The sequence below is a fragment of the Artemia sp. Qi Xiang Cuo genome, chromosome 11 (genome assembly GCF_049724085.1).
Source record: "Artemia sp. Qi Xiang Cuo chromosome 11, ASM4972408v1, whole genome shotgun sequence".
Taxonomy (NCBI): domain Eukaryota; kingdom Metazoa; phylum Arthropoda; class Branchiopoda; order Anostraca; family Artemiidae; genus Artemia; species Artemia sp. Qi Xiang Cuo.
Window position 1 is genome coordinate 18,659,139 of NC_142804.1, and position 13,238 is coordinate 18,672,376.

Sequence of the window (13,238 nt, forward strand, 5' to 3'; positions counted from 1 at the left end):
AACACAAAAGATTTTTTCCTTAGCACCATTCAGTGTCTGTGTTACACAGTCTTTTGTTTACTAGGGTTTTCCACCTTTTCCCTTTCTTCTGTTCCTTCCTTACGTAAAGGAACTATTAAAAATAGCAAGTACATGTTGTTTCAGAAGCAAGCTCTAATCTTCTATATTCAGAAACAAACTTGGTAAAATCACACGAGAATCATTGAGGAGAGTAATCACGTACGGTCATTACTGGTGAAAATGAATAAGCAAGTAAATTGTTAATTAGCTAGTTTTACCATCTGTAACAAAAATAGCGAGGCCACCCGCTTGAAGGCTTTTCGGAATGAAATTTTCGTTTATCTCTCCACCAGTTTTAGTTTTTAACGTGTCTATTGCGCATGTTTAACATAGTGGCAATAGGAATTGAAACAGAATGGATATCAAAAAAGTGTTTAGAATTAAGAAATATGAAATGGGATGGATTAGATACGTACTTACTGCAGTGTGTGTTGCAGTGTTTGTAAGTTTTTTTTGTTGTTCAAAGACAAGGTTTTTGAATTGTGATCATATAAGGAAAAAATATTTGGGAAATTTAAACTGCGGTTGGTTCATAGTTGAATCGCTAACTACAGAAAGGGACCATGTCCTGAAACCTGAATGTAAAAAGAACATCAAAAACCTATATTCTGAGGGTAATTAGAATTTGGGGTATTTGTTCATTATAGCGACCAAACCGAAGAAGTGAAGTTAGAAAACAATTCTTGCTTCATAATATGGAGAATAATTGTAGCGATACTTGTGCATTATATGCTACACAGCGCTATAGACTGTAAAAGCAAACCAGACATGGATACCCGTCAAACGGGTATTTGCTATCTAAATTGACTGAAAAGCGAGGTTTCTTATCGAGTTTACAATATTTAAACGATTGTTCTTTGGGGGGGAGGTACCTAGGTTAGGTTACGTATTTAATATATGCTATGTAATATCCCCACTCCCCTAATGCGCAAAAATATAGCCCAAATTTGTTTCTAAACTACTATATATTCATCGTACTTTATTTTATTTCATTAACATTAACCAAACTTGACTTCTTTCGTGTGTAGCATATAATGCAAAAGTACCATCGTAGCTAACACATTTTGCATACAGACGCGCTATACTCCCCCCCTAATGTCCAAATAAAACCCAAATTATGTATTTCCTATCTATTTTCCCAATGCTTTTGTTCTAACCCTTGTGTCTTTAAATTGAATGGCTGTGACAAAACAAGAAACGGAAAAAACAAGTGATAGAGACAGAATGCATGGGACTTTTGTAATTCAGGCAATATATTTGCACAATAGACGGGGTGGGTTAAAGTATATCAGTTATGCATATGAAATGTGTTAGCTACAATTGTTCTACATATTATGAAGTAGAAATTCTTTTCTAGCTTCACACTGTCCAAATATTGGTGTGGTCACTATAATTAACGAGTACCGAATTTGGAAATAAATAAAGCGGTAATAAGCATTAAAGAAGAAACTTAAACAGAGGGGAGAGTCCGGCCCCCCTGAAATCCAAAGTTTTTCGAAAATACTAGGCACATTCTTTTTAAAATTATCAATAATTTTCTTTATTATTCTTTAGCCCCCCCTCCCGAAAAAACATTATATGTGCCTGCTTTAAAGGTTCTGTGCATTATAATCTACCATATCAAACTTGAATGTATCACACCATTAATATTTGGGTAATAATCTCTTACAGCTACCCCAATCAAGAAGTGAAGTTAGGTTCATTCTAATGAAATATAGGTAATTTCCCATTATATGGGCACTTCGGCTATAGACAGTCGAATGAATGCAGTGATGGAGACTCGTAAAGCGGGTAATTGTTATTTAAATTGATCGAAGAGCGTGGTTTTTCATTGAATTTACAATATTTAAAACTGTTTCTTTGGGGGGGTTTAGGGGGAGAAAAGGTACCTAGGTTAGGTTACGTATTTAATATATGCAATGCTTTAACCCACCCTACCCCCTAATGTGTAAATATATAGCCCAAATTTGCTTATAAACTATTATATATGCATCCCATTTTATTTTATTTCATTAGCATTAACCAAACTTGACTTTTTAGAAGTGCCCATATAATGGGAAAGTACCGAAATATGCCTAAGTATGACGAAAATACAACACTTCATTAACACAATTATGGAAACTATAACAGAGGATTATGGAAAGCAGGCCCCCAATAACACATTATATAAAATGGTTTCTAACCTAACCTAACCAAAATATCAAATAAAATATTTAATTGAAATATACCTACATTGTAGCGTATATACACTCTCTTGCGCTAAGCTGATTATCAACGAGTGCATACAGAAAGAAACCGGTTTTGTCAGACCAAGAACTTGAGTGGGGTGGCCATAAAAGATAATTGCCGATATTTGTTCTTTTTTTATATTTGGAATTCTGGATAGGTTCCTTTTGTAAAAATCACAATCTGTTTAGCCCTTGTAAAAACCATTTTGTATCCAAAGATGTCAACTTTAAGACTAGCATACAGAGCCTCTTCCAAGGGAGTTAACGGTCTGAGTCCCTCTCCTCAAAATTTTTCTTCTTTGACGCAGTTCATGATGGGGTGTTGTCTTAATACCCCCCCCCCCAACGAAACTTCTGGATATAGCTCTGAACACATGTCTAATGCTTTTAACAATTTTCATGTCAATATTGAGTATAGGAGAATATTTTATATTAAAATAAGATAAAGCTGTATCCTTAGCTGCATACTGCCCACTTCATCAAGCCATTTGAAATCAATCATTTGATTTAAACTTTTAAATCATGCTAAACTTATAGGATAACTTGGAATGTTTTTGGCATTTTCTCATTCAATTGTATCGTTCAACAGCCAAGAATGGCGAAAAGCGGCACTTCCTGGTGTCCTGGTCTCTGTTTTTACATGAAAAAGAAAAAAAAATGACACTGAATAACTCAGGGCTTTTGTCCAAACAAACCACTAGTTTAGTGATCAGCCCACAACAAAAGAAAAGAAACATACCAGTGATAATTCTTCTCTATGGAAATATATGCTTTTTTTTTGCTTTTTTTATTCAAGGAGACAAAAAGTTTTTCAAACCTAAAAGGTTCGATATTATATGCAACATTACACCTAAGATAATTAATCTGGTGGGGGGGGGGCTTATAAACCAGTTTAATCTGGTTTATAATTTAATCTGGTTTACTGTGATATCTGCCGAAACCTAGTAAAGAACGAACTGAAGCCTATAGTAACCAAAACCTTGTAAATGTGTTTTGAAAAGAAAAAAAAAATATATTCAAGAACAAATACCAACACCAAAACGTAATTTTCATCGGCTGAATGGTGTATTAAACCCAAAGTCTCTAGCAAATCTTCTCTTTGAAATATTTCTGTGATTTATTTTATTAACTTAGTCATTCACGTCTTTGAACGGTTGAATTGCTAGTGAAGGATAGGAATAAACTTGAAAAATACGACGTATCTGGAATCAGCATAAAATGAAGTTTTCCGACTGACTAGGCTTGTCTTAATTTTTGAAGGTATCAAAGACTCAAATATCCTCACTCAAGCATCTGCAAATCGAAGTGTAAGAGTCCGACTAACGCACCGGGGCTTTCAATTCCCTTGGTCAGTTCTGAAGCGTTTTGAACCAGCAACTACCGCAGTCGATCCCTGTGAAATTCGAGATCCCTGTCAAAATTGCTTGACTAAATGCCTTTACCAGGAAACTTTTATGAAGTTACACCTATCAAAACATTCCATCCCACGAAAAACTCATGCAAGGACCACGCTCTGAACAAAACTAGGGTCCAGCACTCAACAGCAGGGTTCCCTGATATGCTGAATCTGATGGCGTAATTTTCATCAAAATCACTTGATGTTTTGGGGTGTTTTTTCCTTTTAAAAAATTACGTTAATTTTTTCAGGCTGATAATTTTTGATAGTAAATATTAAACTCGATGAATTATATATATTTGAATAACCATAAAAATTTGATTCTTTTGATGTATCCATTGTTATCAAGACTCTTTTTTTAAATAGTTTTATTTGATATTGAGCCGTATCATCTTACTTACAGTTCGTTATCACGAACTGTTTGATATGGCGCATTTTCACTGCCATTTCCATTTGACTTAGAAAATCAGCCCAAACTTTGCCCCCTCCCCGAGGATTCTGACGAAATTGTGCCGCTGGTCCAGAGTACTCTTTGAACTTCTTTAAGAGATTGTAAAAGGGGGAAAAGTCAAATTACATGAGAAACATAAAACAGTCAAGGGAAAATAGTAAAATATCAAAGTTTCAGAGGGATTCTAAGCTCCCTACCTCTTTCCATTGACAATTTCCATGAATTAGGACATAACAAGGCCATTGCTGCCACCATCAAACAATGTCGTTCTTTGTTTCACCCCTAATTAATCACGCTCATTAATTTTATAGATTATCCTTTTGACAAGATTTTCTACAGAAACTGTACTTGGTAACCAGCTGCTACTTAAAATGACCTTGCAGCAACAAAACTTAATAACTTTATGGACGAAACGGGGTCTAAGAAAAACAAAACGTTTCTAGAGTAAGTTAATATTGCTGATCCTGAATGCGATTGGATTATAGCATTGTGATTCCCTATCAATTTAGGGTCATGCCCTACCTAGGGATTTTGAAAATCCTGGTGCCCCCCTTGTAATGTTCAAATTTTGTTATTCAAATTTTACGTGAACATACCAGGAAACTAGCAGGTGTTGTATCTACAAGTAAAAGAATAACTGAAGCCGCTTTCAAATATTATACCAGGATTCAAACTTAAAGGGAGCGACACCCTATTTTCACTCTTTGTCCCGGGAGCGCTAAGCAGCAGAATCAAATAGGGATTGATTTTGTCCAAACTGGTGAATGGATAAATTCAGATCAATTCTTTTAAGTTTCATCTTCCATGGAAGTTTCATCCACCAGATTTGAGTCTTGAGCTTATACAAGACCAAAGGGAGAGTATCTCATATAAACTAATAAACCTGAATTTTGAAGAAAAAAAGCTACACATTTCAAGAGCCATCTACTTGTTTAAACTGATGAATCTCTAGTAAGGAATAAACCCGCCGCAGCAGCAATAATTCCAGATACCTCATTGACCATTCAAAAGCCTCTTCCGCTGGACTCCTCAGTTTTGACTGCTGAACTGACAGCAATAGTTGAATCACAGAAGGGTGTCAACAATATACCTTCCCATTTATGAAGGCATCAACTATAGTGAAAAAGTCTGCAGAGACAGCAAAGTCTATCAACCCACAACTTGCTCAAAAGTGTTCAATCACGCTTAAAGATGCAATTATAAACCACTATCCTTATAGAAAGCCCTGTCCTGTTTTGGTTCCAACATTCAAAGTACCTGAATACAATTGGACTTATTTCAAAATAAAGCCTTATTAGTATTACTGAGACAAGAAGAATGCAGATGGAAGCAACTTGACCAAAGAAACCTTGCAACCCCTTCTCTTTAAATGCGTGGCAAGTACTCCTTGAATTAACTGTATGCCCTATCTCAAAAGTATAAACTTCCAATAAATACTAACCTGATTGCGGATGCGCCTTTGCCCTCTTCCGCTGAAAAAGCATTTTACGGACAGACAATTGATGTTTAAAAAAATTATCTGATATTGATGACCCGCTCTGTGGCGGTTGATTCATGAATATGTATTTTTATTGTTTTTTTTTCTTTGTCGAAAAAATAATGTTTTGATGAGCATTGCTACCTTATGCAGAAAAGAGCTAGAATGAGCGGGAAGAGTTGTATTGGTACCAGCCGGGATGTAAGCCTTAAATTGCTAGAAACAGGCAGCTCGAATACTTGCACTTCCGACGAGACAATCAAAATATATATTATGTCATGAAATGTACTATGAATATCTTATTGTACGCGGTGTATCTGCAATGTATTACGCATATTATGACTGTGAAAACATGCAGTTGAAGGCCGAAAGAAGCCCATTTAGGATTCCAGGTGCTTTTCTCATGATAAAGAAGAAGAAAACGTGTATTCAACTGAAGGAGGCGTAAAAGACCGCTAACTTGGTGTATTTTTTGGGGTTGTCCTCATGACATATTTTATTTTAATGAAAAATGAGGCCTGAAAACAATACCTTTTATGCAATGTATAACGTCATTGCAAGACATATATATATATTTTTTGACATATATATATTTCACATATTTTTTTTTCAAAATTAAGGCTCTAAAGTATAGTCAGTCGAGGGCTGCATGCATGCCCATGACCCAACAAAATTTTTCCAGGTCCCACCGGTGGAATCACGCTGGGAATCACAGGTACAGCGAGGAAACCATGGGAAGAGTTTTATTGCTACGAAAAATGAGAGCTATCTTACTCTGAAGTTAGAACAGCTTGGGTTATCTTTCAAAACAAAATGTTTTCAACCCTCATCAATTACTTCTGCATGTCTGAGCTAAGCATAGGTTTGACCTTTGAAAGTCAAAGGTTATTTTTTAGTCCTACCTTCCTTCCTTGATATGCATATGTTAAGACTCCAACTTTCACCACCTTACAGATGTTTCAATTTGCTGACACCTTTGCACGATTACACACACACTGAAATTAGGCCACACTCACATCCTATGTGGTGTGTTTTTTTTTCTTTTTATAAAGGCCGGACTTTTGGAATAGTTTTATGAAAGAAGTATTTCATTATTTTGTTGTACAATTTTTTTTTCACCAAATTTCCCAAACAATTCACAATTTGCATCGATGATAGCGGCGCGTCTTTGTTTTTTTGCTGCAATTCAAGTGTATGGTTCGTGAAATGAAATTAATTGATAAAAATAGAAAATAATTTGCATTGAAATAATTGAAGAAAACAACAAAAACTTGCCTCCTTAGATTTTGAAAAATAAATTCGTCTCCCCCCCCCCATTTAGTTTCGTTAGTTGACACCAATGGCAGTTTAAACACAAAAGTATTTGCCTAGTTGAAGACAATGGTACTGTTTTACTCAATGGTACTCACCGCTATAGACTCTATCAAGGAAACTAGTCAGACGTGAGAGACAGATACCTGGTTATAATGGTTTATGAAACAAATTTGGGCTAGATATTTGCACATTAGGGGGGTGGGGGTAAAGCATAGCATATATTAAATTTGTAACCTAACCTAGGTACCTCCCCTCCCCCCCCTAAACCCAAAAAAAACAACAGGTATATATTGTAAATTCAATGAGAAACCACGCTTTGCGATCAATTTAAATAGTAATTACCCGCTTTACGGGTCTCCATGCTAAATTGCTATAGAGTCTATAGCGGTGTGTACCATTAAGTAAAACAGTACCAGACAATTTCAAGTCAAATCCAAACTGAAACCTTTAAGTGTTATCCTGATTTTAACAAATAAATATTGAGCTTGTTTGAAATTTGCTAATTCTACTTGGAAACATTGTACCGTCAGTGGCACTAGCAATAGTCAGTTCGTAATAAACCCATGTCAAAACGCCGATTCTCTTATCAGTTTGCCATAATCTTTGTACCAATGCAGAACACGTATTCTGCTTAAGTGGCAACATTTGCTCCGGCTCTCCTTCAAATTAGAACTTTTCAAAGTCACGGGTAATTTTTGATAGCTGGGTCCTTTTATTCACATGAATATAAAGATAAACTACAACTTTCACTACTCACACATGTTAGTATTCGCTGACACCCTTGCGTGACTATAGGAAAATGTCTTTGTTTCTTTTAAATGCTACATACGTTTGCGGTTTCTTGAATCATTTTAATTATATTTTGTGACCAGAAAGAAAGTTGAAAAGAAACGATCATTAGTTTTGTATAAAATCTTAGTATAATAGAAAGGCACATGTGGCACTATAATAGATTAGTGCCACATGCCCTTTTGGTTTGTCTTCGTAACTAAATTTCTAATCAATCGAAAGTGGTCCTTATAAACAGTATTTTTTTTCGAGTGTAACAGGGACGTAAATAACAAAGCTCGTTAATTTTAGGAAAATTGTATTGGAGGTGATCAGGTACTGTTGCATTATGCGGGTATTGCTATATACTCTATGTGAAATGTCAAATGAGAAATGCTACATTCAAACTGGAGAGACAGATACCCGGTACTAAAACAGTTGTTAGAGTGGAATGCAAAGCGTGGTTTTCATTGCGTTTACGATATTTAAACTGTTGTTTTTTTTTGTTTTTTTTTTTTGGGGGGGGGGGGTTAGGGGGGAAGGTACCTAGGTTAGGTTAGGTTATGTATTTAATATATGGTATGCTTTACCCCCCCTCCCTAATGTGAAAATGTATAGCCCAAATTTGTTCCTAAACTATTTTATATTCATCCTATTTGACCGTACCATTTCCCGTTTGACATTCCACGTAGTATATAGCAGTGCCGGCATAATGCACCAGTACCGAAGATCATCTTTTTCTTCACAACTATTATTTTCGATTAAACTCCAATATTTGGAACGTCTGGACTACAAATTGCGTAGCCCTCTTTGTTGCTCAAATTAGTTGTCAACAATTTTTATTAGTGAACTAATGCGCATCGTCGGTCTAAACATCGTCGGTCTGTTGGCCGTGAGATAAGTGATTTGGTATGAAATTCTAAAGGAAATTTCTAAGAGTTCCCACAAATTCTGAGCAGCATATGACGATTCAAAAACCATAAAAGAAATACAAATCAATAATGGATTACGAACCGCAGAGACAATTCTGAATCCCACGATCGCTTTTCCCAACAAGTATATTTTTGGTGAACATTGTTTCGTTTTGCTGACGATTTTCGCCAGCGACTGCTAGAAACAAATTTTGTCATCAATTGTAAGCAACAGGATTCATTGGATCACGAAAAATATCCTAGGTAAGTATTTAAGGCAAAGGCTGCCTACAAGCACGAGTTAACCTTAATACCTTAATAGAATCTTAATACCTTATTAATACCTCTTAATACCTAACGAGTTAACCTTAATACCTTAATAGAATCTACAATGAATATTCCCATGCCAAAAATTTGCAATAGCTTTTTCATTCCTATGATGCTATAAATCGTGGGCATTAGAAAATTTCATGCTGAATATTTACCTTTCCTACATCCAGTAACGCAACTTGGGCAGCAAGGCAAATCCAAGCATTGCAGTTGTTCTTAATGGCTACTATCTTGCCATTATTTGTAACTTTTTTAGATTTGTACATGACAATTTATTATCTAGGTAATATAAACAGGAAAAACCTTTTTAAACACCCAATAATAAGTTATCTTAAATCTAAAATTGGATCTACAAAAGAATCCCCCCCCCCCATAAACTCCGAATTTTCTCTGGAGATGCTTCTGCCCTAATCTTAATGCCCAATGCTACCCAATTTTAAAAGAAATCATAAAAGTCAAGCTACTACTACACTACCACTAACAGCTCAATGCAGCGCCAAGCCGCCTGAGGTAAACACAGCTACTTACGTACAAGTTAAAGAATAAAAAAAGTCAAAAACTTGTATTATCGAAACTCGTTAAGAATTCTTTCAAGCATCGATTACGAGTAAATCATGCTAAAAAATTATCAATTTTTCAGCAATTTCTGATTAGTCACTCTCTGTCAATTTTAATAGTTGTCAATGACCATTAGAGCCAAACGAAATTAGCCTTGAATGAAAAAAAGTTTAGTTTTACATGGTGATTTTTAACCACTTTATGACCCCTATTAAACTTGTCACTGGTTTAGTACATGGCAATACTGTTAAACAAATGCAAGACATCTGCAACATTTAGTTCGGTTTTGTTGTAAAATTCAATGAAAAGCTATAAGGTCAAGGAAATAAGACCTACGTAATAATTTTTGCAGACAGCTCAAAGGGTTTAATCTCGATTTCCAGAATCTCACCTCCACAAGTGTGACCTTTCCAAATCTGCTGTTTCGACAACCTTTTCCCTCGCTTATTATATCAAATTCTCCCAAATTACTGATGAGTTTCTTTTTAGAAGTTGGAGTTGAAATACATTGTGAAGTTGTGGCTTACCAGCAATTTATGGTTGAGGGATGGGGAGCAATTTTAAATTTGTATTGGATTTGGAGCTGAGAGTTCGCGTATTATTAGTAGAGTCTGTACTGGTACGGATGACAGTGGGGAAATCCCAAAGGTTTGAAATATCACTTCAAACACGTAAGCACAAGGGTCTTCGACAAAGCCTTTCTAAAACCTAAAGAATTTCCTAGTGAATTCCCATATTGGCAAATAAATCGATGGTTCTGATTCTATTCAAAGCTACCCCACTTTTGTCAAATCATCTTGCATAGGTTACGTTTTCAACCCAAGGTCCCCCTCATGTTCATTGAGGGTTTTAACCCTGAGATTATCCTAATTCAAAAATACACAACACTAGTATAAATACCCGTCATTGAGTATTTTTTTCGAAAAAAAGAATGAGCCCTCACTTTGTCTCTGGACTGTGCCAGTACTGGAGACGTTAGTTTTTGAAGAATTTTCGCATCCTCTGACTCTTGATTTCTTTTTTTTTGGCTTCTATGATGAAGTTTTTCTCCAACTTTTCTCAACTTGTTGATTAGTATTTTTAAATTACAGTTATTTATTTTTTTGGACAGGGAGGAAGTTAGACATGGGCGTAAATTAACAGTGAACTTAAAATTTGCAGTGCGTATTAACGAGAACTTTTCGTACGTTCGAATTTTTCTATTGGACTTTAACTGGTAGATAGTTAAAAACGCTGGAAATAAACGGAAAGTTCCAAATATCTTTTCCGATATCGATATTTACGTTTCAATATTCAATCTTGATTTTTGATCGGATACATAGATACATCAATTTTGATACTGAATATTGCCCAAATTTAAACTTTAGAACAGAATTCTTAGAACAAGAAGATGTTATCTAACCGTAATGTGATTTTTGTCAAATTACTTTTAGGCTGTTTATGTTTTCTGAAAATTGGAAGTAGGATAGTGGGTTTATTATATTAAAGTATTGTAAGGAGATAATAAGATTATAGCAATCCAAGAAGATTAATGCTGAAGCTAATTGATGATTTGTGATTTATGATTTTTAGTGATTATTGATGAAAAGTGAGATAGAACTTGCAGGCGATGTTAGGTTTTGTGAACTGCCAATATAAATCCCCCCTTCCATCTCAGAATCGGCTGCCCCTCCCCCCTAGACAAATCTCTGCCTACGCCCATGCAGACTTAAGAGGGGGCTCTTTATAAAACTTACCCTTATCCTGGGCTAGCCAGGGAGACTTAATTACTCGGAAGATTCTCGAATCCTACCATTTTTATATTTTTGGCTTGCTGAGTTGTGGGAGAGGGTGAGCCCTCCCTCTGACAAACTTTGGTTCTGCTTCGTCCATAGGCTAGTTTAAATTGTGACGACTTTTTTTATATTCTAGGGGTGAGGAGACCCAAAAGTAATTCAAACCGAGGAAATCACTTCTCGAATTATGATAATCGGGAGAGGGAGACTCGGGCATACGTGGCTCGGTGAGATGATATTGTAGGGTTTGGGATCTGAGGATTTGGGGGAACATGTGCTGGGACCCACCTTTCAGGAATAAACTCTAAGGGGTGGAGGTGTTTGGTCATTAGCTAAGTTAAGGATAAGTAACCAACGATTTAAAGTGAAAAGATGTTTGATGCTATGGAATTCTTGGAATTCGTAGATAAAATACTATTAACCTCCATAACGAAAGGACATAACTTACATTCTTATAATTTTACAGGATAACGAAAATAATATTTGGAGCTTTTAGCGGGAAAAATTACTGTTCAAAGATTTGAATGGCAAACAATCAGAAAAAAATTTATTTTCTACCAACTGGCGACGGTATCATCCGCTTCTATAGGTTTTGTTTATTCAAACGTACTTGTGTTTTTTCTATTCATCGAGGAAAGACCATAATTGTACCAACTCAAAATATAGACCCTGCTGTTTTAGTTGACCGCGCACCAGCTGATGTTTTTTTTTCAATACTGCGGTGAAGAAAATTAACAGCAAGATCATACAAAAAATAATAATCATCAAGAAAAAAAAGAATCATTAGAAAAATCTAATTAATACACATCTAGAAAATGACTTGACTTACTTTGACTTAAGTCCCGTCCGGCCTTTGTGGCTGTGCTGGGGCTTCTTTTCTTCTTAGCAAATGATGAATGTGGCGACGATAGTTCGATCTGTCTGGCGCTAGACGAAGTAGCTGGGGGAAGTTATTGGCCGGGAAATTGTCGATCCATCTCTTACGAGGTTGGCTCTGGGGTGCGTGCCGTGAACCCGTCCTTCGAATGTGATTTTTGAAAGACGGTTGGCCAACATTCGCTGGATCTGACCCGGTCCATGATGGCGCGGGGACAACGGAGTAGTTTTCGGAGGTTGTCATTTGAGACCCGGTCAATGTAGGTAATCCCGCAAAGCATCTAAGGCATTTAGTTTCAAAAGCGGAAATTCTTCGCTCATCATCAGCCTTTATTGACCAAGTTACACTCGAGTATAAAGCTATTGGGATTATGAGAGAGTTGAAGAGTCGCACCATCAGAGAAGTTGACAGAGTCTTGTTTTTCCAGATTGGCAAAAGGTTCCTGAAGCTGGCGCTTGCCAGGCCGAGTCTTCGTTTAGTCGATTTTGAGCAGTCGTTATCAGAAGTTAGGAGGCTCCCTAGGTAGACGCAGGGGTCAATATTTTCTAATGGCTCTCCTTTTATTGTTAGCTGCATGTTTCTTGAAGCAGTGTCTCCAGACACCCACACAACCTAGGTTTTGTCTATATTAACGACCATCCCAAAGGCCTCGGTTGCTGACACTAGTTCGTCGGTGTCAGCTTGGAGTAGATGCTCTTGACTATTGAGTTTCTCGATGTCATCTGCGTATGCCATTTTATCGATAAGCTTCCCTCCAATCTCTGCACCGTCAACAATTTCAGCAAATGATAGCGCTGCGTTGAGGAATAGGTTAAAGAGGTGGGGTGACAAGAGGCAACCTCGAAGAACGCCCGCTGATGTCAGAAACTCCTCTGTCAATCCCTCGGGCGCCTGGACTTGGCTCACGAAATGTGAATACATGTTTCTTATCAGGATTACTATGTTTGTAGTTCTATATAATTTCAGGCATAACTTAAGGCTAATTAATACTGATCTTAAATCGTAAATTGGCCTGGCTTACAATAAAACTGGTAAAGTTTGCTCGCTTTAAACAATAAATATAGACTTCGGCTATCGGGTGACTAAACTGTTT

At 36.4% G+C, this 13,238-nt stretch overlaps 1 protein-coding gene across 1 annotated transcript in view; it reads left to right on the top strand.

Annotated features, from left to right (window-relative positions):
* The first annotated feature begins 324 nt into the window (after positions 1-324).
* The window catches only part of LOC148946726 (uncharacterized), an 80,325-nt gene continuing 67,411 nt past the window's right edge, over positions 325-13,238 (top strand). The window contains exon 1 of the mRNA XM_089096350.1: positions 325-502. Within this exon, the coding sequence (XP_088952476.1) occupies positions 416-502 (87 nt within the window). The 5' untranslated portion in view covers positions 325-415. The remainder of the gene's footprint in view (positions 503-13,238) is intronic.